Source organism: Pseudopipra pipra, chromosome 17, assembly GCF_036250125.1.
Source record: "Pseudopipra pipra isolate bDixPip1 chromosome 17, bDixPip1.hap1, whole genome shotgun sequence".
In the NCBI taxonomy this organism is placed as follows: domain Eukaryota; kingdom Metazoa; phylum Chordata; class Aves; order Passeriformes; family Pipridae; genus Pseudopipra; species Pseudopipra pipra.
In genome coordinates, this window is record NC_087565.1 from 12,080,226 (window position 1) to 12,107,208 (window position 26,983).

At 42.9% G+C, this 26,983-nt stretch overlaps 1 protein-coding gene across 8 annotated transcripts in view; it reads right to left on the bottom strand.

Annotated features, from left to right (window-relative positions):
• PTPRT (protein tyrosine phosphatase receptor type T) overlaps window positions 1-26,983 on the bottom strand; it is a 467,492-nt gene that overhangs the window by 330,699 nt on the left and 109,810 nt on the right. For all 8 annotated transcript variants that reach the window (XM_064674278.1, XM_064674284.1, XM_064674277.1 and 5 more), the window contains exon 2: window positions 7,183-7,308. In XM_064674278.1, the coding sequence (XP_064530348.1) occupies window positions 7,183-7,308 (126 nt within the window). The remainder of the gene's footprint in view (window positions 1-7,182; window positions 7,309-26,983) is intronic.

Below are 26,983 nucleotides of genomic sequence, written 5' to 3' on the forward strand. Positions count from 1 at the left end.
ATCGGGGAAACTTTCCAGAGAGCCCTTTCTGTTTAGACCTTCACATCTGAGAAGTGACTTGGAGCTCATTAACAAGCCCCAGACTAATCTATTTACTTGTATGGAAGTGAAAAGAGTGGAGAGAAACATATTTGACTCATTCTTAGTAATTTCCCCTGCATAAAATATTTTTTGGAGTGAAAAAAAAAAAAAATACAGACAGCTGAGCCAAAACTCTTTCTCCCTCTCAGACAAAATTGGATGGTGATTCATCATATACACAGATGAATTTTAATGTATTCCTTTAACAAGTTTCTTTGTGTATTTTCTTGCGAGCGAGAATTAATACACTCAGACACGGGGAAATGGTAATTTTATGGCATCGCCTTCCAGATTTACAAATGTTGAGTCTAACTCCTGTTGGCACTCACCCAGCAGCAGGAACAAAGCCAAGTGTCTGTCCCATGCACAGAGGGTCTCTGGCCTTTGCAGGGGTCAACACTAACTCCACAGCTCCAGAAGAGAAGGAAAGGATCCTGCCCATCCAGCGTGGGCACTGATGGACAGTTATTACCTTCCTGAAGGAAAGCTGCTGGATAATCAGTCATTCCTGCTGTAACTCCACGGTGCCACTCACAAAAAGGGGAAGGTGACACAGCAAAGCATTTGGCCCATTAGACTCACATAAAACTTCCCTCAGTTCAGTGGAGCCCAAGTAGGATTTAGCCATCTGGAGTTCACAGATACATCCTGCCCGGGATGTTTGCCTGCTAAATGAGCACCACTAATGATGATGATCCTTCTGTTCTTCCAGTGAGAAGCTCAGAGATTCCTCCAGTTACTGGGACAAAGGAACACATCAGCTTAGATGTGGGAAGAGCCCCCATCCCTTATCTCTGCTGCAAGAGGAAAGAAAATAACTGCTCCAAATTTCTCAGTGAGGTGGAAGGAAGTGATTCCTTCAAGGGGAGTGATGAGGAGCACACACTGAAAGCTCCTGGGCTGAGTTCACTTCACTGGGATATGGGATGCAGACCCCACAAGGCAGCACTTGGGACACAGCTGTGCCTGGAACCTGCCAACTGTCATCTCAAAACATCCACCAGGCAGGTGAGGGGTTACACTGGATATTAGGAAAAATTTCTTCACTGGAAGGGTGGTCTGGCATTGGAACAGGTTGCCCAGGGTAGAGTGGAATCATCATCCCTGGAAGTGTTTGAAAGTTGTGTGGATGTGGCACGTGGGGACATGGGTTAGTGGTGGGCTTGGCAGGGCTGGGTTAATGACTGGACTCGATCTTTGAGTTCTTTTCCAATTTTACTGATTCTATGAATGACAAAAATGTATCAATTTCTATCACAAAACCACCTTTCATCAATAACAGATTTGGTTGCTCTTTGCAGAAAATTTCTGGAATAAGGATGCAAAGCAAGGCACTTTGCACTTGCTAAATAACAATACAAGCGTTGGCATCCTGAACACCTTAACTTGTTCCAAACATTTTGCTTATCCCTAAATTCTTAATAGCTACACTTCTGTTTTCTAGACAGTGTCTACTTAGAGAGCAATTCAGCAAGAAACAGAAGTGATATGGAGATCTACATATACACACACACACAATTCTATTGTAAGAAATATTGTGTATTTCTCTGAAGGAAAAGCAGCACATGCAGTGCCAATTTCCATACATGAAAGGAAGGGACCCATCAGGCAGATGGGGCCAGACCTTCAGCCTCTGTGCTGATTGTTTACCTCCTCACTTGGAACTGGGAAACTTCACAAAAGTAAATTTGGGATTAACAATAAGTCTAACAGCAAAAAATGCAGCTGTGCAAATGCACGAGACACAATGCCTTTGTATCCAGATAGAATTATATTTAATACAATTAAAGTAATTGCTTCAGCCTAGTCAGCCCCAGCTAAATCTCCATTGCAGTTAATTAGCAAATGATGGTACAATACGTTGAACATTTAATGTTAAACACTTTCATTATTAATATTATTCTTGCAACTGATGCAAGAGCAGCCAGGTCCAGGTTCTTGGGAATGCTGTGGTAACATGCAAAATAAGACCAGTGCTTTGGCCTGGCTGGTTTACACACAACACATTTCCTTGTACCAACCCAGAATCTGCCTCCCCAAAAAACCCACAGAAGAGCTCAAGTCCTGCTTTTACAGAATCACAGAATGGTTTGGGTTGGAAAGGACCTTAAAATCACCTCATTCCACCCCCTGCCATGGGCAGGGACACCTTCCACCAGCCCAGGTTGCTCCAAGCCCCGTCCAACCTGGCCTTGGACACTTGCAGGGATGGGGCAGCCACAGCTCCTCTGGGCAACCTGTGCCAGGGCCTCCCCACCCTCCCAGGGAAGAGTTTTACCACCAAGGAAATAATTTCTGTGATCCCACACAAACCAAAGGGCCACATCCATCTCACACCATCTAACAGCAGCACGTAAAGACTGAACATTTACAGGAAAAGGGGAATGAGAATGGCAAGATGAAAATAAAGGTGTGCAGGAGAAATGCACTTGCTGTGCTTTGAACTTCTAGAACAGAATTAGTCTTGTGCCTTGCCCTTGGAACACAATTTCAGGTAAATACTCCAAAAAAAGATAAAGTAATGATTGAAGGCATAGGGAAGGAAACAGGATGCTGAATGAAGAAAGGCTAAAAGGACTGGGTCACATTTAGTCCTGCAAAATAAAGATTTAACTGCACAGAACTACATAAGGGAGGTTCTAAGAGAGCAACAACTGATGGTTCTCCCTGGCCAAAAATGGGAGAAAAAAATGATGAGATGAAGCCATAGAAAGGAAAATGAAGGACTGAGAACGTTTATAATTCAAAGAGTGGAACAAGCAGCCCAAAGCTGTAGAATACTCATCACTGAGGGTATTCAGGCTTAAGTAAACACCCATCTGTTAAAGAATATTTTGTTACAATCACTGCTGCTATTGTGCAAGGAGGTGGAACCAGAGTCCCACCGAAGTCTGGGGGTTGGATACCTACAATTCCTGTCTTTCACGTTTTGAAACATTTATTCAGAACAACAAACATCTGGTTCTTAATCCCTCAATTAACAGCGTTTCCAGCCCTAAGGAATTAATCATAGAATTCATGGGAAACAGTTTATTTGCTGGCAAGGGAGTAAAACAAATTGCCTACAAACTTCTACATTGCTAATGGAGCAGTTTAATTGCCTCTTTTTTTTTTTTTTTGACATTTCAATTAAAAAAATAAAGACTAGAAAGACATCCCTGGGCAGAGACCTTTGCAGCAGCGTGTCAGCAGAGAATCACACAGCTCTGGGGACTCGGGCTCTCACTCACAGCACTGACCTCCTTTGAAGAGCACTCAGAGATCCAGTGATGAAAAGCACAGTAAAAAGTGCTAGATGGCATCATTAGTATTCAGGAGGACACAGTTCTGTGGCTTGGTTGAATTTAAAGGGATCTCCTGGTACTTTGGAAAGCCAAAATGTTTTTCCAGAGGGAAGAGCTGACCAGGGTAGGGGCTGGCTTTGCTTTTTGATGTCTCCCAGCAGACTGACTTAGTATCACTGAACCAGCTTAATGCCTGCTCATTCTTTTGGTTTTACCATTTCCACGAGGTAGTATTTTAATCTATTTCCAGCTACAAAAATAAGGCAGTATTTAAAATACCATCCCAACAAAGAATATCTACACGACTGTCTGTGTCCCCACAGAACCACGGAATGTGCTGAGCTGGAAGGGACCCACAGGGATCACTGAGCCCAACCCTCAGCCCTGCACAGGACCATCCCCAAGAGTCACAGCATCATCCAAACCCTCCTGGAGCTCTTGGGGCTGTGCCCACTGCCCTGGGGAGCCTGGTCAGTGCCCAACCACCCTGTGGGGGAAGAACCTCTTTGTAATATCCAACCTGACCCTGTCCTGAACAGCTCCAGCCATTCCCTGGGTGCTGTCCCTGGTCACAGAGAGCAGAGCTCAGTCCCTGCCCCTCCTCTGCCCCTGCCCAGGAAGGTGGAACTGCAGTGAGGTCTCCCTTCAGTCTCCTCCAGCTGAACACACCAAGTGCCCTCAGTGTCCTCACACAGCTTCCCTCAAGGCCCTTCCCCATCTTCACTGCCCTCCTTTGGGTACTAAGAGCTTGATATCTACCTTCTTCTTCTCCTGCAGAGACCAAACTGCCCCAATATTGCAGGAGAGCCACCCCAGGGCAGAGCAGAGCGGGACAATGCCCTCCCTGATGCCCCCAGGACAGGAGTGTCCCTCCTGGCTGCCAGGGCACTGCTGGCTCGTGGCCAACTGGCCATGGACCAGGACCCTCAGGGCCCTTTCCTAGCCGTGTTTTCCACCATCTCATTCCCAATCTGTCTGTACATCTGGGGTCACCCCATCCCAGGGGTGGAATCCAGCACTTCCCCTGGTTGAGTTTCCCATGGCTGGGGGTTGCCCAGTGCTCTCACTTGCTGAGGTCTCTCTGCAGGTCCTCCCTGTCCTCCACGGAGCCAACAGCTCCTCCCAGTTTTCCTCAGAACCCTGTTGGCACTCCTGCCACCCCTCTCAGTGCCAGGGAGCTTCCCTGCCTATGGCTGCCCACCAAGGCTTGTTCCATGAACCCTTCTTTGATATCACCTCAAACCCTGCTGCTCCCAGCTGCTGTGGAGAAATTAAATGCCATGGAAAGTCCATCATCACATCTTCCAGCCCTCTGGCTTTAAAGATTTCCCTGCCTGTAAGAGCAGAACGTGCTGTTCATCAGTTTATTCACCTGGCTTTGCCCCTGGATGAATTTCAAAGTAAACAACTTTTATTCTCAGCAAACAGGTTTTCAAAGAGTAACCAACACAAACAATGTGCATTAGGGGTCTGTCCAGCAACACTCTCAATAATAGCTCTGAACGTCTCCACAAGCTTCAGGGAGTCTAATTGACCACTATAATTTACTTCGAGGTTGGCAGCATTTGGACAGCTCCTGAAAACATGTTTTTTTGTTACCAGACCCTTCTGTACCCATTGCCACGGCCAATCTTTTCACACCTACTGATTTTGCCTTTTGTTCTCTGTGAATAGTCCTGAGACATCAATCAGTAACAGGAGGAACCGACTCACTTCCCCTCCCGCTCCTTAAAGTATCTTTAGATAACATCTCCTTATCAGCACATTCCAATTTGATGGCTGTTTTACCTTTGCATCTTCCTTCAGTAGAGCTTTCTGGCTTTTTTATTTGATGTCTAACCTTTATTAAAATTGCAGCTGCTCTAACATCTTTAGATATTTATTAGTGACGTCAGATATCATGGACAGGGGGGAAACACAAAACCATCTATTTATTTAGTTTTGGAGAAATAATTCTGAAAGTCGTGTTAAAAAAAATTACATGTTAGTGTTTTGGGGTTAGCTTTATGTTGGATTTTTTTTTCTTGTGTGTATCTGGGTTGTTTTTTTGAGGTTGGCTTGTTGTTTGGGGTTTTTTTTCCATCATGTCATTCCAGTCTGGTTTTTGTCTATCGTTGTTTAGATTGCAACCTCTATGAGTCTGTTGATCTCTCCATAGTTCCAGTGCACTTCAGATGACAATACACCTTCACATGGAGGAAAGGAAGGGTTTATCTTAACATTTAGAGTGACCAAATATTGAACTCATCCAGACCAAGCCATATAGACCTTCCCATTTATTCCAGATTCCCAATTGCATCAAAACTGTCTATGTTCCTATTCCTTCAGATCACTCTGGAATCAGTTAATTCCCAGACCTGTAGTTTGGTCTTTAGCAGGGACAAGGAACAGGACACAACGGGGTGGAAGTTGAGGAACCACAGAGATAAAACCGCCATCCTTAAAAACACAACATCCAGAATCACAAAAGAAATCCTCACAGACAAGACTAAAACCTGCAACTTTCCTAATGAACTCCTTTGGGAATGCCACAGCCAGATCAAGTGGTACCAGGTGTCACACACTTTGAAGCCTCCTGTTCTGGATAAGTTCCAGTAATAAAATAATTTAAAAACCACAGAACTTAAACAACCTTTCAGTGCTGGAGAAAGCCCAGCTCGGCCGGTGTCCCTTGTGTGCTTGTTTTTTCCTGCCAAGCAGCACCCAGGGCTGGAGACTGGGCTGTCTGTCAGTGCTTCCAGGGAGCTATTGTCACATCAGCTCAGCACTGTGTCCTTGCCAGGCAGCCAGCAATTACAAGTCTCTTATCCCAATAATTACAGGCATAAGAATACCTCTGGAGCAACATTATATTCCAGCTCTGCCATGTAGCTCATGCTCTCGCTGTGGAATGCACCAACCGGAACAAATATTTCTTTTTTAGGAGTGAAATCAAAGCCTTAACTGGCTGGTGAGGTCTGTTTGGCACTGGGGGCCTCAAAAAGGCTTGGGCTGCTATTTTAGGTGGCAACCAACAGAGACAAACTAAGCTTTTGAGAAAACTTTAGTGTGTTTTCTTAAACCAAATTCTTTCTCAATGTGAACAAAGCGTTCCAGAGCACTTTTGTTAAAGCTGGAGAATTCATTCCCATGTACAACATAATGGTAACTCCCAATGAGTAACAAAACCTGGAAATTATCATCAGCTCTTCAAAGAATATTTCAAATATCACATGGAAGACATGATATTCTTAATATATATTAGCAAATTATGAATTCTGATAACTCTCTGCTGGAAATGCTTTTCTTGCATATGAAAATTCCCCTGTCTGAAATCCCAGCCCAATGAAGCACAAGCTACAACAACTTATTCTCTAGACATTTTCTTGTCTTTCTCAGAATTAGAATTTAAAGCAATCAGTTAAGAGCTAAATGGTAACTGGAAGGTCCAATACTTCCAGACATTTCAAAGCTTCACTTTTCCTGGCCTCTCCAACATGCACCTCCCCACATAAAACAGCTCAGTGATCCTGAAACACCTAAAAAGTTGAAGGAACCTTGGAGTATTAAATCCAAAACATTTCCTCTCTGTTAAATGAGAAATAAAAGAGGAATAAGGAATGGAAAACAATTCAGGAATGATATCAAATAGCAAATATTGTAAAAAGTCATCTCAGCTGTCGGATTACTTTGAACACAAAAGCCATCTTTTCATCACTGAATAAAATCCTGCTGCCCTGTTGAGGGTACCCAGACCCAGCACACACCCATAAAGGAATAACAGCTGATTCTCTCCAAGAACTGCATCTCCCTGCTGCTGCTGGGACATCTCACTCACCAGTTGGGACAGCAGGATCCATTGTTGGCTTTTCCCAGGTATTGATCTGCTCCCAGGTAAATCCATTGGTTCCCAAGGCGACGCTATAACCACAGTTACTGTAATGCTCATCAAATGAACAACCACCTAAAACCAAGAAAAACATCACTGAGTTAATTATTTCTGTCTCTTTATGGCAGGTCATTTACTTATTTTGTACCCAAGCTTAAACAGGAAATAGAAATAAATAAAACCAATTTCCTGAACATCATTTTTCAGGCAGCAGCAAAGGTGATGTCCGGAAAACATTTTTTTTTTCTTTCCACACTTCATATCCATTGGAAGCCCTTGTTTTTCTCCCTCCCTTTATTTCAAACTGTTATTTTCAGGGACACCTGTACATGGTACCTATAGGCAGCAATATTTACATAAACCTCCAAGATATTTTAAAAAAAAAAGGAAGAAAAAGGAGGAATGCAAATGGCAAACAAGCACAGCATCACTATTGCTGCGGTGACCCCTCACTTCTTTTTGCCTTTAAGCCTTGATCATCTTAATCTGGCTTTAACCATCTCTTACACACAACATAAACCCACAAACCACACAGTTTTCCTCAAGGCCTTCCCAGTCAATATTTCTGAGTACAGAATTTCTCGACGACAAGAGAATAAGAAGCAGCAGATGGTAACCGGCATCCACACCTTCCAGACTGCTGACTAAGAGATCTTTACTGCAATTCCTGAAACACTTGGAAGAAGTTAACTCTCTTAAATAACTTTGGCAGCTGCCTGGACACTTGTGAATCAAGGGAAATCCAGGGACAGTGGAATGGAAGTTTGTATTCCAATGCAGATCTTTGAAACTTGTGTCAAATCAAGCTGCTTTATTGCCTAAGATATTCCTACACTGGTGTCCCTTACACTGCCTCCTGCTCATTCCTCTTCTCATCCATCCAACCCAGTCTGCCAAACACATTTCACTGCTGGATCCATAAATGCAGGCTGGGTCCATGAGTTTAGAGACCTGAATCATGGCAGGAGTGTCTCTGCAGTGCTTTAGTTTTCTCTCAGGGGAGCAAGGATCATTTTTCTCTGCAGACACGAGTCCTCCAAAGTCAACTGGACACATCCAGCATTGCAGAGCTGGGAGGACTGAGCAGTGCTCAAGGAAACACGCACTTGCTCTGCCAGCCAAGCTGCCAATTGCTCCTGACACCAATCAGAGTTCCATGGACAGATATTCCTGACTCCTCACTCCTTCCCACAGGCTGCACTGCCTGCACACACAACAAACAGCTCCTACACCCTGTGACCCCTTCACAATAAAGATTATCCAACACTGGGGACATTAAAGCCTTCCTTAGTTTGCACCCATGTGCTCTAGTTCCCAAGAAACCCCAAACTTGTCTCATCTCCCGTGGAACTCTCGTAAATTACAAACACAAATATCAATATTTATTAATTCCTTAGCCTGTTAAAGGATTTTATGTGCACTCCAAATGCAACTGGTTTTCTAAGTGCTTCTACAAAGCTTCTACAAAACCAAGCATTTCTATGTAAGTATATACTAGAGGGATTTGTTGCCTAGAGTACCTGACACCCCAAAATACTCTGTTGCTGAAGTTTAAAGAGGTCAAGCTCATCCTAAAAAAATAACAATTTTATATATTGTATATTTTCATTATAAATAGAACTGATTATAGTTGATTTTATCACCCTTGCCAGCTTGCCTGTTTCACTAGAGTTTCACCAAATATTTCCGAGCTTTCGTGATTTTACGATATTTTAATAGTTCTTGCCTTAAATTTACTGCACTTGTGAAGCTCCCCCAGCTGTCAAAACAAGCAGGATTACGCTTCAGCTTCCCATAATTTTTTTAAAAAAAATTAATTTCAGTGAAAAGGTTCAAAATAAAAATACCAAACACACTCATAAAAAAAAAAAAAAATCTAAGAGAGAACACAGGAATTCTGGCTGGTGTGGGAGTGAGCACTGCATCTGAAAGTCACCTTTATTATGAGAGACAATATCAAATACTCTGCTCTCAGCCTCCACACGGGGCATTCTAACTGTGAGAGACTCACTTTGTCGGCACAACTTCAGACACAAACCATCCCCACACCCCCTCGCAGGATCAGGGATGTCTGGGAGCTGTTACTTTGAAGGATTTGTAAACAAATTCTCTGATGGAGCCCAACATTTGCACACGTGGTCTCCTGCACACAGAGAAAATTGCACAGGAGCTGCTACAGAGTCCCTGAAACAAAACAAGCAAGAGCAGCAAAATGTGGGGTAGCAATCCTCATTTCACAGGGAATGTCATTGTCATTGTCTTGCCATAATCAGCTAAATAGGTTGTTTTATCCATGCTGAGGAAGGTGAAGTCAGAGGAGCTGAAAAAGGGATACAGCCAGAACTTCTGGAAATTAATTGGGAGTTTCCACTGATAAGAGACAACACCTGAGGAAGCTTTAAAGTGCCTTGTGTAAAAGTCAAAGCTAACCTTGTACTACAGCTGAATAAAAGGGAAGGATAAACCATGGAGAGCCTTAAAAGTAGCAACAAGATATCTACATTTTAAAGAAAAGAAAGGTTAGTGGAGAAACCTCCAAACACAGAGTGACAGAGCAATAAGGCAGGAGGATTCATTTACTAGGAGCAGCAGAATTGGAATTTGGAGGTGAATTTGCAGGCAATGAGGACAAGGAGGACAAGCTGGAGTCAATTGTAGGGGCTCAGACAAGCAGGCTGGCTGTGTGGGTCCTGGGGACCAAGAGGGGGGCACTTTCCATCTGCTTCTTGCTCTGGTGTGTCAACTGGGAGCAGGATTAAAAGGGAAGCAAAGACTCAGCTGGGACCCAGGGCCATGGTGACTTGTGAGCTGAAAAGTCAACAACTCCTCTCTTCCCACTATTAAGGTGTGTGTTGTGTTGTGGAACAGGAAAGAAACTTCAGAAAGTGGAAGGAAAACATCACAACATCCAGAATATCACAGGTTTTGGGGTCACTCTCATAGAAATGAGATCACAGAAGGGTTTGGGGTGGAAGGGACTTCAAGATCATCTCATTCCCACCCCCCTGCCATGGGCAGGGACACCTCCCACTAGCCCAGGTTGCTCCAAGCCCCGTCCAACCTGGCCTTGGACACTTCCAGGGATCCAGGGGCAGCCACAGCTTCTGTGGGCAACCTGTGCCAGGGCCTCCCAACTCTCACTGTAAAAATTTCTTCCCTATATCCAATCCCTGGTAAAGCCACTCGGTCCCAGTGACCTGTGTTCATATTCTGCCTAATCACAGGTGGCCTTAGCTCTGTCTTTTCTGCAGAACTTGGGAGATGTGACATAACATCTTCACCTAAAGGCAGCCAGGTTCAAAAAACTAGGAGATTTTAAGATTTCACTTAAGCAGGAACAGTAAGGAGCAGATGTGTTCCTTTCACTGATGTCAGCGTGAGCTTAATATTCAACATTTCCTAAGACACCTTATCTCTGTTAATGCTTAACTATAAGCTACACCTAAATATGCTGGAACATAAAGATGGGAAAAAAGGTCAGATCCATCCTAACAGAAAATCATCCATTGCTGGAATCTGTCTGGAGGCAGAACAGGGCTATTCATTAAGATTAAAAAAAAAAAATAACCCTCGAATTGAAGGAAAAAGATACCACTCCATGAATTTAGATGGTGGGTTTGCATGTTTTCATCTCAGCCACATATCACAGAGTTGCTTGAGGAAAATGGAAACATTTACACAGCCACCAAAATGGGATTCTGGGTCTTCATAAATTGTTAACGGGAATAAGGGGTTTTTGGAAAACAAATTGGGATCTTGGAGCCTTTCCCCTGCTTGGCTGGAAATTAAACAGTGACAAAAGTGGGGCAAAAAGGAAATGGAGATGCCTTTGATGGCATTAGATAACATGGGTGGTGCTGACCCCTTTGCACAAAATGAAAAGCTTAAAAGGGTCATATTGAAGGAAATAATGGCTCGTGTAGGAAGGATAAAACATCCCTTGCTTTCCACTGCAGGCTGGTAACAATGCCACTGCTCATCTGAGTGATGCTAATTAATCTTGAGCAGACCTATCATCAGTTCCTGAGACTTGCCCCTGGATTAAATGTAAACCAGCCTTGCATAAATTGAATGGCTCCTTTGAATATCTAATTGAATTTGCAGAAGTGTGTGCCAGGGGGGTGTTTAAATAAGTGCACAAATACGATAAAAAGAACTTCACGCCGTAATATCTAATTCAGTAAGCAAAAATAATGGCAGGGCACATTCCAATTAGTGTCTGATTTATTTATTTTAACAAATCCAATTAGTTGAATGTTTTATAAAGTCATCCAATGTCAAACTCTCACGGACTCACCAGATAAAAACCAAAATACTTCTATAAAAAGATAAAGAAGTGCTGCTGTGAGAAGCCTCATCATTATCCTGTGGCTCTAAACACACACTGGAAACAGAATCAGATATAATTTGATCAAGCATTTACAGCAATCCCAAGGTGAGGAGGGGATGGCCACAAGGAGAACATCAATCTCATTATCCCACTCCAGGTTTTTTTTTTGGGGACAGAAGCAGTTGGCTTTCTCTGTTATTTATTTAAAAAAAAAAAAAAAAAAAGAGACAAAACCCAACAACAACCAAAAGGGCAGAAATTAAAAAAAGCACACAGCACTTTTCTGTGAACATCCCTTGTGAAACTTTCATGAGAGCTGAGAGTTAGTCCATCAATTTAGAGCTAAGCCCCACAAAATATGAAGCAAGTGAAGGAAGAAACAAATGCTGTTAGGATGAGGCAGTACTTATGAACTACAAAATTCCACAAATTAACCCCCCACTGCTTCTGATCCCTCATTCTCATCCCTTCCCCAGACATTCTTGTTTACAAGGGCTGTGAGAGATGCATTTGGCTCATTAAGGCAACTCCTAGTGTGGGATTTATTGCAGAAAAATCCATTTGCAAGTTATTTTTCAGACTGTAGAGTTCATACTGCAAATTCCTGAAAAATCTTATTCTATCAGAGAATTGTGGAGTATTCTGAGTGAAAGGGACCCACCAGGACCATCCAGTGCAGCTCCTGGCCCTGCCCAGACATCCCAACAACCCCACCCTGTCCCTGAGAGTGTTGTCCAAACACTCACCTGGGAAGAGTAATTAGTGCTTTACACACTTTGCAGTCCCTCCAGAAAGGTTAAGACAGAAGACATCAGACATACAGACAACCCAAAATGTTAAGCTGAACAAGAAAGCTAAATCAGTGTAATCCTTTAGAATACTGAATGCAGCTTAGAAAAGCTCTTCATGGTCCCAAAGTGGGCTCAACATTGGAACTTTCTGTACCACAGTGACTTCAAGTGCTATCAACCTGTTAAGGAAGACACTCATACTGTCAGTATATATATATTTTTAAGCCTTTTTCAAATTCTGTGCCCTGTCACACTGCTTTCTTCGCAGTTTCGGTGTCCCACATCTGTTTCCACATACTTTGAAGCAGCTCATGAGCACAGTTTCCATGCACACATGGTCCAAATGCAGAGGTACAACCAATGTTCCCTGCACAGGAACCTTGTCATAATCACAGTGGTGCTGCCCCTGAGTGAGGGATCACCTGTGGTCCCCACCATGAACATCACCAATAATCTGATGTTGTGGAAGGGACAGATCAAGTGGGTGCAGCTTATTCTGGTGAAACACCTGCAGTGTCCTCCCAGGAACAACAAGTTTTTCTTCCAGCACTTCTCTGCAGAAAATACTGGTCCCAAATGTGCACCAGGGCCTGGCAGAATTTGTCAGTTCTCCTCCTAATCCCATGGAAGCACTCAGCTGCAAAGCAAGCACTGTGCCTGGGATCCCTGCATATGTGGAACAAGTATTTAAGCTCTACTTCCAGAACTTGTCAGTTTAAACTGCGTTTTCTCTCTTAAATTCATTATTATGAGGTTCTCTTTGCAAAATCTTGCCTGCATGTCTCATAATTTGAGCCCTAGACCAGCTCACACGTTCATTGCTAATTCTGTACCTCATAATCCACCAGGGATCAGTGAAAAGGCTTTGAAGTATCCCAGGAGTAAAACTAACACTAAATGGCATTTGTTTCAGTTTAGATGCCCAAATCTAGGGTGACTCATCTCACTTCCCTTCCCAGAATGGACATCCTTTATTTAATACCAGAAATATCTCTTTGCCACTGACAGCTGAGCTGTCATTGTTTCAATAGCTCAATATTAACATTTTATTGCTTTATTTAAGCATAAGTATATCCATATCTATAATCTCACTGAGTTATTTTTTCAAGTTAGGGTACAGAGTCAGTTAATACACTGCACCTTTTCAAAGAACTCCAACTTTGCAGGTTCAGTTCAGTTCCATTCTGCTACAACACACCCAGATTAATGTTGAGTTTTCACATTTGCCTATCCCAATATAACAAAGCTTGTAGAATTAAAACAAGTTACCCAAATCATAAAATATTCTTACACAGACACTCTCCATCATCTTTTCTCATGATTCTAGCAAATAATCTTTTCAATTTATGACTTCAGTGACTTTCCACCCTTGAAGCAGGTCCTGCTTTATTCACAGTATGATGGAATGAAGGTTTTTTTAAAAAACCCACAAATTTGTAGCCCTTACTTGCTGTTATGTTTGTAGTCTAAATATAAAATAAGCCTTACTTTGCTTCAGTTTGTTTCGTAAGTTATAGGAAATTATCCTGACCTGTATTCCAAATATCCACCTTAAATGATTATCCATGTTCAGAGAAGATGTGATTAATTATATCTGTCAGTAAAAACCCCTTGTGGGTACTCATTTTTTCCTGTAAAAAAGGTATCATTGCTTTTCTTTCCTTCCAGCAAAGAAAATTCTTGGGTTTAATTATAAAGAGTATCTTAACAGGGCTGTCTAACATTGTATTTACGGTGCATTTTCCCCAAATTCCACATCAGCTGGTGCACTGGAGTCCCCATCAGTCACAGCTCTCTATTGACTTACTTCATTTCAGCATTTTAATGTCACACAGATACCTACTGAAGCTGCACAGTCATTTAAATTACATCCTTATTTTACTTTTACCATCCACCAAGGCAGAAAAAAACCTGTCTGGATGTAGCTGTTTCTCACTTATTTTATATTCCATTAGCAAGCCTCTCTTTCTCAATAGGCTTTTATACAAACTCCAAATTAATGTGTTTGAACTTTAAGCAAGAAGCAGCTGCTGACTGACTCATGTTAGCTTTGCTGATGAATAAAATATTGTCTCAACAGACAGCACATTTCAGGAATTCCAATACCATCCACAAGTCTTCTAATCTTTCTCTTTTCCCTGTACTGCTGCTCAGACCCCTGTTCTGGAGGAAGATCTCCTGTGCAGCTGTTTCCTTGGAAGTTCATGGTCAGAGAACACAAAGACCAGCTTAAATAAGGGCAGCATGAAGTCTGTTTTCTTGCCACACCACTGAACACGGGACAAAATTAAACACAGACATCATTTTTAGAGAAGAAATCAAGGGAATAGTGGGTTGGCATTTTCGTGACCATTCCATTAACTGAACAGTTGTCCCTAATGATGCCAGTGGAAGTAAATTAAATCAATGCTCAACTTTAGGAAGTCCCTTTCTGTTTGGAAGTTCCTGTTGACTCTGGAAATGCCTGTTTGCACTTGGCATTCCCTGAGGCTCCACCACCACATCAGCAAAGCCACCCCCCAAAAACCCCGGAGTGATTTAATGACTCCATCTTCCCTTGGCCCACAGAAACCACCCACACTGTGCACAAGCATCAAAAAGGTACATGTGTATCCACACACACATCCCACCCCACTCCAAGCAGTTCCAAAAAGAAAACCAATGGTTTAAATGTTTTCTTGGAGAAGACTCAAATAAGAAGGGTTGATTCTTGCTGAACAATACTGATATTTATTTAATTGATGCTGAGCACGTGCAATTAAAGCCCCAGCACTGTGCAGGACTCCAAAAACTCCTTGCTATCTGAGCTGTCACAATTTATATGTCCCAGCTCAACTACACACTGGTTAAGTATCAGACTTCTCTACAAGGATAGCTATCATCTGTCACTGAGCACCAACAAAGAGAATCTAATTGGCTGATACAGTGGTAATAACTTGCAATGAGTGTTGCAATTGGTATATCCTGCTAAATTTAATAAAGTGGCTATTGGAAGCTACTCCCAAAGAGTGGCTGTATAAATAACTTTTATTGAGGTCTAACAATTCTTACAGCTCCAAGTTCATACATTTCTCAGGTCGAGGTTATCTCTTACAAATACCCTTTTACTTGTCACTGACAGTTACTGTTCCAAATTACACGTAAAGTGCAGTGTCAAGGATATTTGGAGACACGTATTTTAAATGGTTTTCAGTTAAACCATGATCTTCATTCAATGTGTCAGGAGCAAGTCAGCCCCAGAAATGACAGTGGCTCACCAGCTGCTCTACTCCCAGGTGCCCTGCAGTCAGACTGGGAACAGGAGGGAAAATACTGGACTAGGCAAAAGCTCTTGTAAAGGCTGATCAGGGGAATGATGGTTGAGGCACTGACAGTCACCCACAGATCCGAATTTTAATAATGTTACCTGATTTTTAATTTTTTTTTCAGTTCATTTATTCTATCTCTGCATTTTCAACACCCATTTTCTCCTCTGACCTGCATTCAATATCCAGGGTGCTGTCCAGCATCCCAGTGCAGAGGGGAGAACACCAAGCCCTGGAATTCCCCCTGTCCTCTGCAGCACATTGTAAACATGGCAACAAGGGCAAGATCTGCTTGCTTTTAGCCTCCAGACTCCTCTGTGTAAATTCTCTGCCTAAAGAGCAAAACACAGCATTAAATATGTGCCAGGAATGAACAGATCTCAGCCTAATGTGAGTTCCTGAAAATATATGGAGCCTCTTTCCTGTTTAACCACATTTCCTACCACGGTACATAAGCATATGTGCAAAGTGCCTCTCTAATTACAGCCATGAATCTTCCACTTACATCTCTGACCCAGAACATGCATTTAAGCAGAGCTGCAGCATTCTAAGCTCAGGATTAACGACAGACAGCACGGGAACGGAGGGAAAACTGAGAGTAACTTGAACACAAACAGAGTTATTACCACAGACAGCTCAGGTTTGGTTAAGAAGAGGCCACCACAGCACAGGGTGTTATCCTGGAACATCCCTGGCCACCTGCAGGCGGTGACAAGTCACAGGGAAGCTCCAAAAATGCCCATCAGCCACGTGTCAGTGAGGCAGCCCCACAGGCACTCCCAGGAGCGTCTCCATCCACTGCTGGGGGAATGATTTCCTACAAACAGTTTGTGAACAGCTCAGTATCTGCCGAGGTTCTTGATTTTAGAGGAATTCCAAACTGTAAAATGGACTAATTTTCAACGTGTTGTGTTCACTCTGCACTTCAGTTTGAAACAGTTGTACAAGACTTCCCGTACAAAACTTGCTGGGTAACAAACACAAGGAAAACTGTTCCTAATCCATCATCCATGGCCTTTTTCCTGTCTCTGGGATAGACAACCTCCAGTTTAAGTCTGACACTCAGAACATCATATATCCAACAGATAATATTTTTCAAGAAAGCTTTTCTGAACTCCCCAGTTCTTATCCTTTTCAAGCAGCATCGAGCCTGAACTCTGCCAGGAAGCATTAAATACTGAAAGCACTTCTTCCTAAGACTTGAAAGGCACAAGGCAAAGGAATGTAAAGGCAATCACTTTTCAGAATACTCAATAACCAGACTGTATTAAGAAGCCCCTTTCTGTCATACAAACCATGGTTTCAGTCACAATTTAATCCTGGGTTAGTCGAGACGTTTGAACCAGATACTCTGGGCTTTTTATTCCAAGCTCAGCTGCACTTGGTGCAGCAGTTCAAAAGGACATGCAGTGGAAATGGGCCAGCGAAGGGAAGATTCTAAAAACCTAAATCTGTAACACACTTCAGTGCAGTTTAACTGACAGTACATCGATATTGCCTTTTAGTAATCTTGGAGGATTGTGTTAACACCTTCTACACATGTAAAACCCAACACTTTGACAGCAATGTAGACAAACTTTTATTGCTGTTCTTACGCTGAAATAGTCTGAGCTTATAAGTGCAATTCAGATGCAAAAAAACCCACATTTACTGGATGTTTACTTCTGGAAATAAGGCCTTACCAGCAGTTTAAGGAGATAATTGTCTTTGCTTAAAAGATTTCTCTTTGCACTATAAATTGAAAGACAATATCTTCATAAATCAGACAAGTACTCTGCAGGATATTGCTTTATCCATATACTCTTCATGCCTTACAAAGTACCCCTTCCCTTGATTTTGGCAGATGAAACAGTATTTGTGAGTATAGCTGCATACACTACTTAAGAGCACAGGAAACTCCATTAAAATGTGATGCATTTCCAGAGCCCCAGGTGAAAGTGCAGATAGGTAGTTGGAAGCAAAGATTTTTAAAAAGTGTCCCCCTCAAGACTTCAGCTCTGCAGTTTAACTAAGTATAAAGCTTCAAATCAATTTACTGTCCGTTTTTATACCAGCCATTCTCACTTTAAGATGCCTGTGTGAGAATCTGATTCATTAAATATACGATGCTTCAAAAGATTATGATCGTGACATTAAGTCATTCAGAAATTAGATTCAGTTTCTGATCAACTGAATTGGTATTAAATATACTTATCCAATTAGAACCATACTGCAATTATGCTGATACTTGAGCTAACGACACATTAGTCACTGCAGTGTAAGAGAGATTGAGTGAAAGAACATTTGAAAGCACATTTTTAAACTAAAAGAGGAGAGATTTAAATTAGAATTAACGAGGAAGTTCTTTACTCAGATGGTCAGAGGCCCTGGCACAGGTTGCCCAGAGAAGCTGTGGCTGCCCCATCCCTGGAAGTGTCCAAGGCCAGGTTGGACAGGGCTTGGAGCAACCTGGGCTGGTGGAAGGTGTCCCTGCCCATGGCAGGGGGATGGAACCAGGTGACCTTTAAAAGTCCCTTCCAATCCCACTTTGGGATTGTATGACTTCATGTTTGCCCCACAGTCCCTGTCTTAATCTTTAACCCTTCAGAGTTAAAGCCCTAGCACACTGTATAAAGTAAGGCAAAAACTTCCCTAATTAGCTAATCAGGCCCTCCCATTTGTTACCTATGCACTTTGCAGGCTGTTAGAACAATGATGGCATCAGATGATCAGTTTTTACCCCAGAGTCCTCTCCCAGTCCCCTATCCAGCATATGTGACTGGCAAAGGGAAAGACAAGGGAGCATCTCAGCAGCTGACAGAGCCAGCAGGGTGGCTGGGGCAGGGCAGAGCCTGCGAGATGTGACTGCAGAACACTCAAGAGCAGGACAGGTACAACCTGAATCTTCCTCAAAACACATTCCCAGTCTCAAACACCCTTCCAGGTGGTCGGGCACTGAACAGGCTCCCCAGGGCTGCCAGAGCTCCAGGAGGGTTTGGACAACGCTCTCAGGGACAGGGTGGGATTGTTGGGGTGTCTGTGCAGGGCCAGGAGCTGGATGGATGGTCCCTGTGGGTCCCTGCCAACTCAAGATAATCAATGATTCCATTCCCTGATCCTGTGAACAAACCTCTCTGATACCAGCTGCTTTTTGTTCTGCCCAGCCATTTTCAGAATCCACGTGCACTTCTGCAATCTGCAAACTCCAGTGATGGTGACACCTCTGCCACCCCCTGACAGCTTCTGGCTGTCACCTCCCTGGGGACAGATGCAAACAGAGGGGCCGGGTGTTTCTGTCCCCATGTCACACGCTGGGACAGTGGCACTGTGTCTGCAGAGAGAGCATCTGCCACGGGCTGGACCCACACTCCAGGGATGAGAAAGGGACTGCAGGATATTTTCCCATGGAAGTGACTGTGCCTGGCAGGCTGCACCCAGGAGGCATTAACCATTAACTGCCTTACACCACATTCTGCACTTCAGACAAGACACATTTCTCACCAGGCTATCAATATCTGCTTTGGATTGTTGTTCGTTTGGTTGGGTTTTTTTTTAATTCTAAGACACTGTCTCACAGGGAGGAAATAATTGTGATACTTGACTGTATTGTAGCATTTCTAGCAGTTTAAGACTATTTTAAGATTAGATAATTAATATAAACTTGATGACGAGGTCCCAGCTGGAATGAAGATGTTGTTTATCTGAAAACACTCATCTGTGGAGAAAACTAATAGAATTTCCCAGGACAGAGACTAGAATTAATATGGACTTAAAAAAAAAAAAGCATTACTTAACCAGTAGTTATAATTTTATTAGCATAAAGACTGAAAAAAATCCAAGTAAATGGCTGTGGTCAGGGGACTTTGAAAGGACTCTGAGGTAAAAAAAGATGGTCTGATGCCATAAATGCTCTAATGGGCTACAAAGTGGGTAGATAACAAATACCACAGTTGCACACGTCAGGTTTTGTTTTAATGTCATCTTTCCCCTTCCCCCACAGATTATACAACCACAGACCATCTGCATTCAGTGTAGGACAAGTGTGAACACTGACTGACTGAACACTCTCGACCTGACTTTGTTACCCCACTACCTTTTCCAGCAGCTCCACCTGTGCCCCCCTGCTCACACAGCCAGCAGGGCTCAGTGGCACCTTCCCTGGGAGATCCCTCACCTGCCCAGAGCTCATTGCCACGACACTTCTGTGACAGAGTAACCACCACAGACATGGGGTTTGATTACACTCAGCTCTGAAAACAAGAAAATAAAAACATGAGCTATTAAAAAGTGACCTCCTTGCTCAGAGCTGGCAGCAGCCCCTGGGAGCAGTGTACTCGTGGTGACAGCACGGGTTGGATGCCTCAAGTACAAATTACAGCATTTATTAGCAGATCCTCAGCTAAATGATCTGATTTGTTTTCAACCTACATTAAATCATGAAGGAAATAGGTGTATTTCAGAGAACTGTGACCAAGGACATGGCATCCCTTGGTATGGTGCCATCTTCTTTGCCAGTGTCACCAGATATCATCTCACCAGAGCTTCCTTGGGACAGCTGAAAGACACCACAGCCAGGACAGAACAGAGTAAAACTGAAACACTGTTTATTGCAGGTTAGGAAAAGAAAATAATTCGACTCTGGAGGAGTTGGGGCACTAGTTCTGTGCACCAGGGGTTTGTGAAACCACAGTTTCACGTCATCAAAAGTTGGACCATCCTAGAGCGAGGATAGTTTGAGGATGGTGCCCATAAACCTGGTTTTTTTCTGCTGAATGTGAGAGCTGGGGATGAAGAATGAAGTTTCACACACCTACACAATGACAAAAGGCAAAACACTGAATTGACTCAGCCAGGGGACAGTGCCAAGACAGGAAAACCTCTGACTCTCCTTCCTGAGCTCCTCTCTGTTATCAGTTCTTCGAACACCAGAAGTACTTTGTGATGGCATTTCTGGATCTTCAGAGCCAGTGGAGGACTGGCCAATTCCTTCTTTTTCTACCCTAGACTGGCTGGAGCATGCTCTCCTTCATTTATCTCTCTGTAATTTTTTACAGAGCACCTTCTGGCCTCTGTTTGCTGGATTAAGAAAGCTACACACTCCTCACAGGGAATATTCTCAATTCTGCCAATAATCCTTATGGCCCTTCTTTGCCTCTGTGATGTGCTGGATTAATCTTTCTCCTGGAGTGCCTGTGCTGTCCACAATAGTCCAGAGGAAAGAACTTTTGATCTGTATAATACACTCCTGTTTCACCACCCTGCCTCCTCTTTTCACAAGCACATCTCAGCCTCATCTCAATCTCCTGGGATTAAATGCTCCAACAGCTTCTTGTCACTTCCAAATGATTTCAAATCTTAAACCAAAAAAACTAATTAGCCCTGAGATGCATGACCTTGCATTCTGTAATGCTAAATTACATCCTATTTTTTTATTATTTCATCACATTTCAAAATCTTAATTCCTCCAGTCTGATAATTTTATCCTCCTCCAACTGTGTGTGAGGGACTACCCATATTAGCACATTCCTTGTTTTTATGTTGTGAAATAAACTTAGATTTCAAGAATTATCCTTTAACTTTACAAGCCTCTAGTCTGGCACAGAAGAAAGGCATAAAAAAAAAGTTAATAATGCTCATTATAGTATTAGACTCACACATTTAACTCATTTGTCTGTAGTAATGTTGTAAAATTTGAGTCAGATCTACTACACTTGCTTTTCCAAATCAGTCACAGCATCATGGAATAGTTTGGGTTGGAAGGACCTTAAGGATCATCCAGTTCCAACCACCTGCCATGGGCAGGGAACGTTCCACTAGACTGTGTCACCCATCCCTTGGCACTGCATTTCAAACACATAAATAAGTTTTCAGTGGCATCCAGGTCAACAGTATATCCATGCACTGATTGCCTTGTAAGGTCCATCTTTTAGGATCTGTATTTCCAAAAAACTAGACTTTAAATTAAACCTGTCTAGCTTTGGCAATCAACATTAAAAGATTCAGTAGTAAATGAAAAAAATTATGCCAAATTGAATCAATCTTCTATCCAGTTCCACACTTTTAATATTATAAAGTGTTGACAGTATGATTTAATATCTTAGATAAAGTCAGTGGACCAACATGCTGGTACTGATTAAACTGGGCAATTATCAAATAGAACCTGATTTTCAGTCCTGTCAAACTGAGAGTGTTTCACAGATAAGGAAGCAATGATGAGAAACAGAAGAACAAGCACACTCCCTTTAAAACCCTTCATTTAACAAGCTTCCATTTGAATTTCTCAAACTTGAAGCTACTGTTTTGACATGAAGCATCAATAATCCAGAGTTAGTAACTCATAAGTACCTTTACTAGTTACTGTAAGCTTAGATTTTGAATCTTGGAATAATTTCATAATATTGCTGGTGCACACTCTGTAGAAAGCTTGCTGGTTCTGCAAGTTGACTTTTTTATATACATATAAAAATAAGTATATTCATATAAACAGCGAGAAAAAGAGATCCTCTTCCTTCTAAGTGTAAAATTCAGGGAGTTGATCCACATTACACCTGGTAGCAGCTGTTGCTTTTCCTTCACAGTGTGAAAAAACGTTGTACAAACAGCAGTCAGTGCTGTGTTTTCCATGCAACAGGTAACTCACTGAGGACACTAGGTAAGGCTCAGTTAGGAAGCAAACCATGGAAATTTGGTGAAAACATTAGTTATATCCCTGGTTTTACAGAATAAAGTGGTGCTATAAAATCTTTGGGACGTGCTACGACAGAACTGGTAAAGCACAGAAAAAACACCCAAGTCCTTTTTAAGGTTATTTTGCTACATATCCCAGTGGACCACACTATCAGAAAATTATTACTAATTGAACAGTGATGTGGCAAGAGGAGCATAAATCCTGCATGGCGCCTGTTTCCCTCTGCTGGTGCACAGTGCATTTATATCGGGGGGAATGCAAACTAAAACCTCCTGTAAGACTCCTCAGACAAAAAAAAAAAAAACAAACCACCAACCCCACGTCATCTGGCACTACCATTAGTCATTTATGATCCTCTCAAAAAGAAGAGATTTGCACACAGGGAAATCACAGAATGGTTTGGGTTGGAAGGGACCTTAAGAATCATCTTGTTCCACCCCCCTGCCATGGGCAGGGACACCTTCCACCAGCCCAGGTTGCTCCAAGCCCCGTCCAACCTGGCCTGGGACACTTCCAGGGATGGGGCAGCCACAGCTTCTCTGGACAGATAACTCTGTGTACCAAGGGATTTAGTTTATTTAATATATTTTATGATTTCTCAGCGAGCTTAGAAAATTTCTAGACTCCTACAAAGGTCACAATTCCCTCCTTAACACGTGGTTTTTCTAGAACAGCCCCAAAAGCCTTTGCCTGTTTTTAATGAGCTCTGTGGCCTTCGTGTACTCCTAAGTTACTCTGTACAATGTTTAACATAGGATATATTGAAGAGGTTGCCAGAAGATATATGAGACAGTTTACTGAACAACCCTTTTTTTTATCTTTTTTTTTTTATTATTAAGTTTTTAAATTATGTTCCCTTTCTATGTGACTTTTTAAAAAGCATGATCTGCTTGAAATCCCACGCACCACAGGCATGGAAATAGACATCATTAAATTATAATATTCTTATTTTAATCTTTAAATTATTAAAATTGCTGCCATTCAGCACCAGCATTTTTAGGCAAGTATAAAGTGTTTCCTAAGAGTCTTAAATCTTTTTGCTAAGATATCAATCACAGATCTTTTCCAAAAATGTCTCCTGGAATGGATATTCATCCTTTTTATTTATGCCAGAGATGAAAACTATATACCCAGCTGAATATGCAACTTCCCATTTACTTGTATTATCATAGCACCCCAGAGACCTAAATGATGGCCAGAATCTGAACAAATGCATTTATTGAGCTAAATCCCTTCATTTCTTTGGAATTTGTATTACACTCTACACTATCAAGTCCACAGTGAGACTCAATAATGGATTCCCTGGATGGATGAGATGGGAAGCCAAGATTAATGCAAGGAGTCCAAACACTGGTGTAAGATTTCTGCTTGTATAACACTAATTTATCTGTTAAAACTTTGCTTTCCTGTGTCTGAGCAGAGGGGGGCACTTACAGAAATCCCTGTGAGAAGGAGACACATTGGAGGGGAAATCTGAGGAATTACAGATCTTGCTTTTGCTATAATTTGTTTTCTAAAACGTGGTTTAGCAGCTGCACTGGCCAATAACGATGCCCAAGTCACCTGAACAATTGTGATTGCCCTTTTAGGGAAATCCTGTCCTGGTGATCCAGGCAGCAGCCGAGGGAAAAGAGACCTCTGGGAACCAGTCAGGCATTATGTGCAGGTGCCAGAGGATTATCTCTGCAGTTACACCCCACTGTGTAATCCCAGTGTGTACCTGGGCTGGTGGAACACACTCAGAAGGGTGATGTATCCTGTCCTTCTAACAGCAAAGCTGGTACCTTCGAAGAATTCTGACCCACCAAGTTTATACCCACTTATTCTCTAGACAAATAAAGCAGCTGCCATTGATTCACCCAGCTTTGATTTGCCTGCCCCCCAGTCTCACTCAGGAAGGTGTCACAGTCTTTTAAATAAAAGGCCCAAACTGTTTGCTTTGATTCCTTCTGACTTGATTATTTCATGGCACAGGGAGGCAGACTGTGGGCACTGACAACTCCAGATTAGGAAAAAGGAAAAGTAATTTCAAGTCTGAAGACTGGTCCACCTCCTTTCCCCACAGAGGACTAGGCTTGACCTAATTCAGGTCATAAAGTGTTTTAATTACTCCTCATGGTGTTGTTCTCACCCAAGTTAAACACTTGCTCTGCCTGAAGGATTCAAAACCTTAGTAAAAACTCGACTGACAAAGTCTGAACCACCACCACCACCTTCACCCTGCCATCTACAGACAGGAACAGGTTACAGGAGTGATGTTCTACTCTGTGCTCATCATCATCATCATGGCTGGGCTTCGCGAACGAAGATTTGGGAAGGCTCTATCCACATTTGCTACAGGCGCGCTGGTGGCTTATGAGGCCAATCCGTGACAGACAAATCCGATTGCAAAAGGCACAGCAGAAAGACTCCTTAGATGGTGTATTCTGCAATACACGGTTCTTTCTGCGTTGCCTTTTTTCCTCGAGGGTGATCCTGCGTGTGTTCTCAAAGGCATCAGCTGCGTTATAGATGGTGTGTCTCCAGGCCTCCCGATTTGAGGCCAGAGTAGACCAGTTATGGTGATCAATATGGCCAAGGCTGAGATGTTGTTTCAGGGAGTCCTTGTATCTTTTCTTCGGGGCTCCTCTCATGCGGCAGCCAGTGGCAAGTTCACCGTAAAGCAAGATCTTAGGGAGGCGGTGGTCCTTCATCCTGGAGACATGACCTGCCCAACGCAGCTGTGTTCTCATCAGCATGGCCTCAATACTTGTGATAGCTGCTTGCTCTAGAACAGATGTGTTGGTGACATAGTCTGACCAGTGGATGTTTAGAATTGTACGGAGGCAGCGTTGATGGAAGCGTTCTAAGAGACGCAGGTGGTGGCGGTAGATGACCCATGATTCAGATCCATATAAGAGAGTAGACAACACTATGGCTTTGTAAACACTGATCTTGGTGCTTTTCTTCAAGTGTTTATTACGCCATACTCTTTTATGGAGTTTTCCAAAAGCACTATATGCCTTTGCTAATCTGTTGTCTATCTCTCCGTCAATCTTACCGTCTGAGGAGATGAGGCTACCGAGGTAATTAAACTGTTGGACTGATTTGAGCTCTGATTGACCAATGGTGATGTGGGGATGATGGGGGACATCCTGAGGTGCAGGCTGATGGAGGACCTCTGTCTTCTTTAAGCTGACTTCCAGCCCAAAGAGCTCAGCAGCATCTGCAAAGCAGGATGTTAAACGCTGCAGAGCTGCTTCTGTGTGGGCAACAAGGGCGGCGTCATCAGCATAAAGCAGCTCCCGGACAAGATGGTTTAAGGTCTTAGTGTGGGCCTTCAGTCGCCTTAGATTGAAAAGACTTCCATCAGTACGGTATCGAATGTAGATACCGTCCTGATCATTGAGGTCTGCTGTGGCCCTTTGGAGCATCATGCTAAAGAAGACGGTGAATAGGGTAGGAGCGAGAACGCAGCCTTGTTTCACACCATTCTTAATTAAAAAGGGCTCAGAAAGTGTGTTGCCATATCTGACTTGGCCATGCTGATCCTCATGGAGTGAGATGATCATTTTGAGGAATTTAGGGGGACAACCTAAACGTTCCAAAATCTGCCACAGACCTTTTCTGCTCACAGTGTCAAAAGCCTTAGTGAGGTCGACAAAGGTTACATAAAGACCTTTGTTCTGTTCCCTACACTTCTCTTGCAGTTGTCTGAGGACAAATACCATGTCTGTGGTGCTCCTGTTGGCTCTGAAACCACACTGACTTTCAGGAAGGATACCTTCTGCTATAGTGGGTATTAGTCTGTTCAAGAGTATTCTTGCCAGGATTTTGCCAGCAATGGAGAGCAGAGTAATACCACGATAGTTTGAGCAGTCAGATTTAATTCCTTTCTTCTTATACAAGGTGATGATGACTGCATCACGAAGGTCAGATGGTAGTTCGCCGAGTTCCCAACAGCGCACCACGAACTCATGGAATTTGGTGTGGAGTGCAGGGCCCCCATGTTTCCAGATTTCAGGTGGAATTCCATCAATCCCAGCTGCCTTGCCAATTTTCACCTGCTGTATGGCCTTGAGGGTTTCTCCTAAAGTGGGGGCAGTATCCAATTCATACTTTACTGGTTGTTGTGTGATGGACTGAATTGCTGAGTCTTGGACTGTGCGGTTGGCACTGAAAAGAGACTGAAAGTGTTCAGACCATCGATTCAGAATGGAGGTTTTATCTGTCAGAAGTGTTTGACCATCAGCGCTGAGTAGAGGGCTTTGTACCTGGTATGTAGGCCCGTATGCTGTTTTCAAGGCCTCATAGAAGCCTTTGTGATCACCTGTATCTGCGCATAATTGAGTTTTTTCAGCTAGGTCAATCCACCATTTGTTCTGGATGTCACGGAGTTTCTGTTGGAGCTTGCTGCATGCGAGACGAAAGGCTGCTTTTCTTGCGTGACAGGATGGCAGTGCAAGGTGTGCTTGGTGGGCGGTTCTCTTCTTCCTCAACAAGTCTTGGATTTCTTGGTTGTTTTCGTCAAACCAATCCTTGTTCTTCTTGAGGGAGAACCCTAAGGATTCTTCGGAGGATTGCAGGATGCTGTTTTTAATATGATGCCAGATTGTTTCAGGAGAGGAATCTGCAGAATTTTTGGGAATGTTATCGAGCTTAGTTTGAAGGTTTGCCT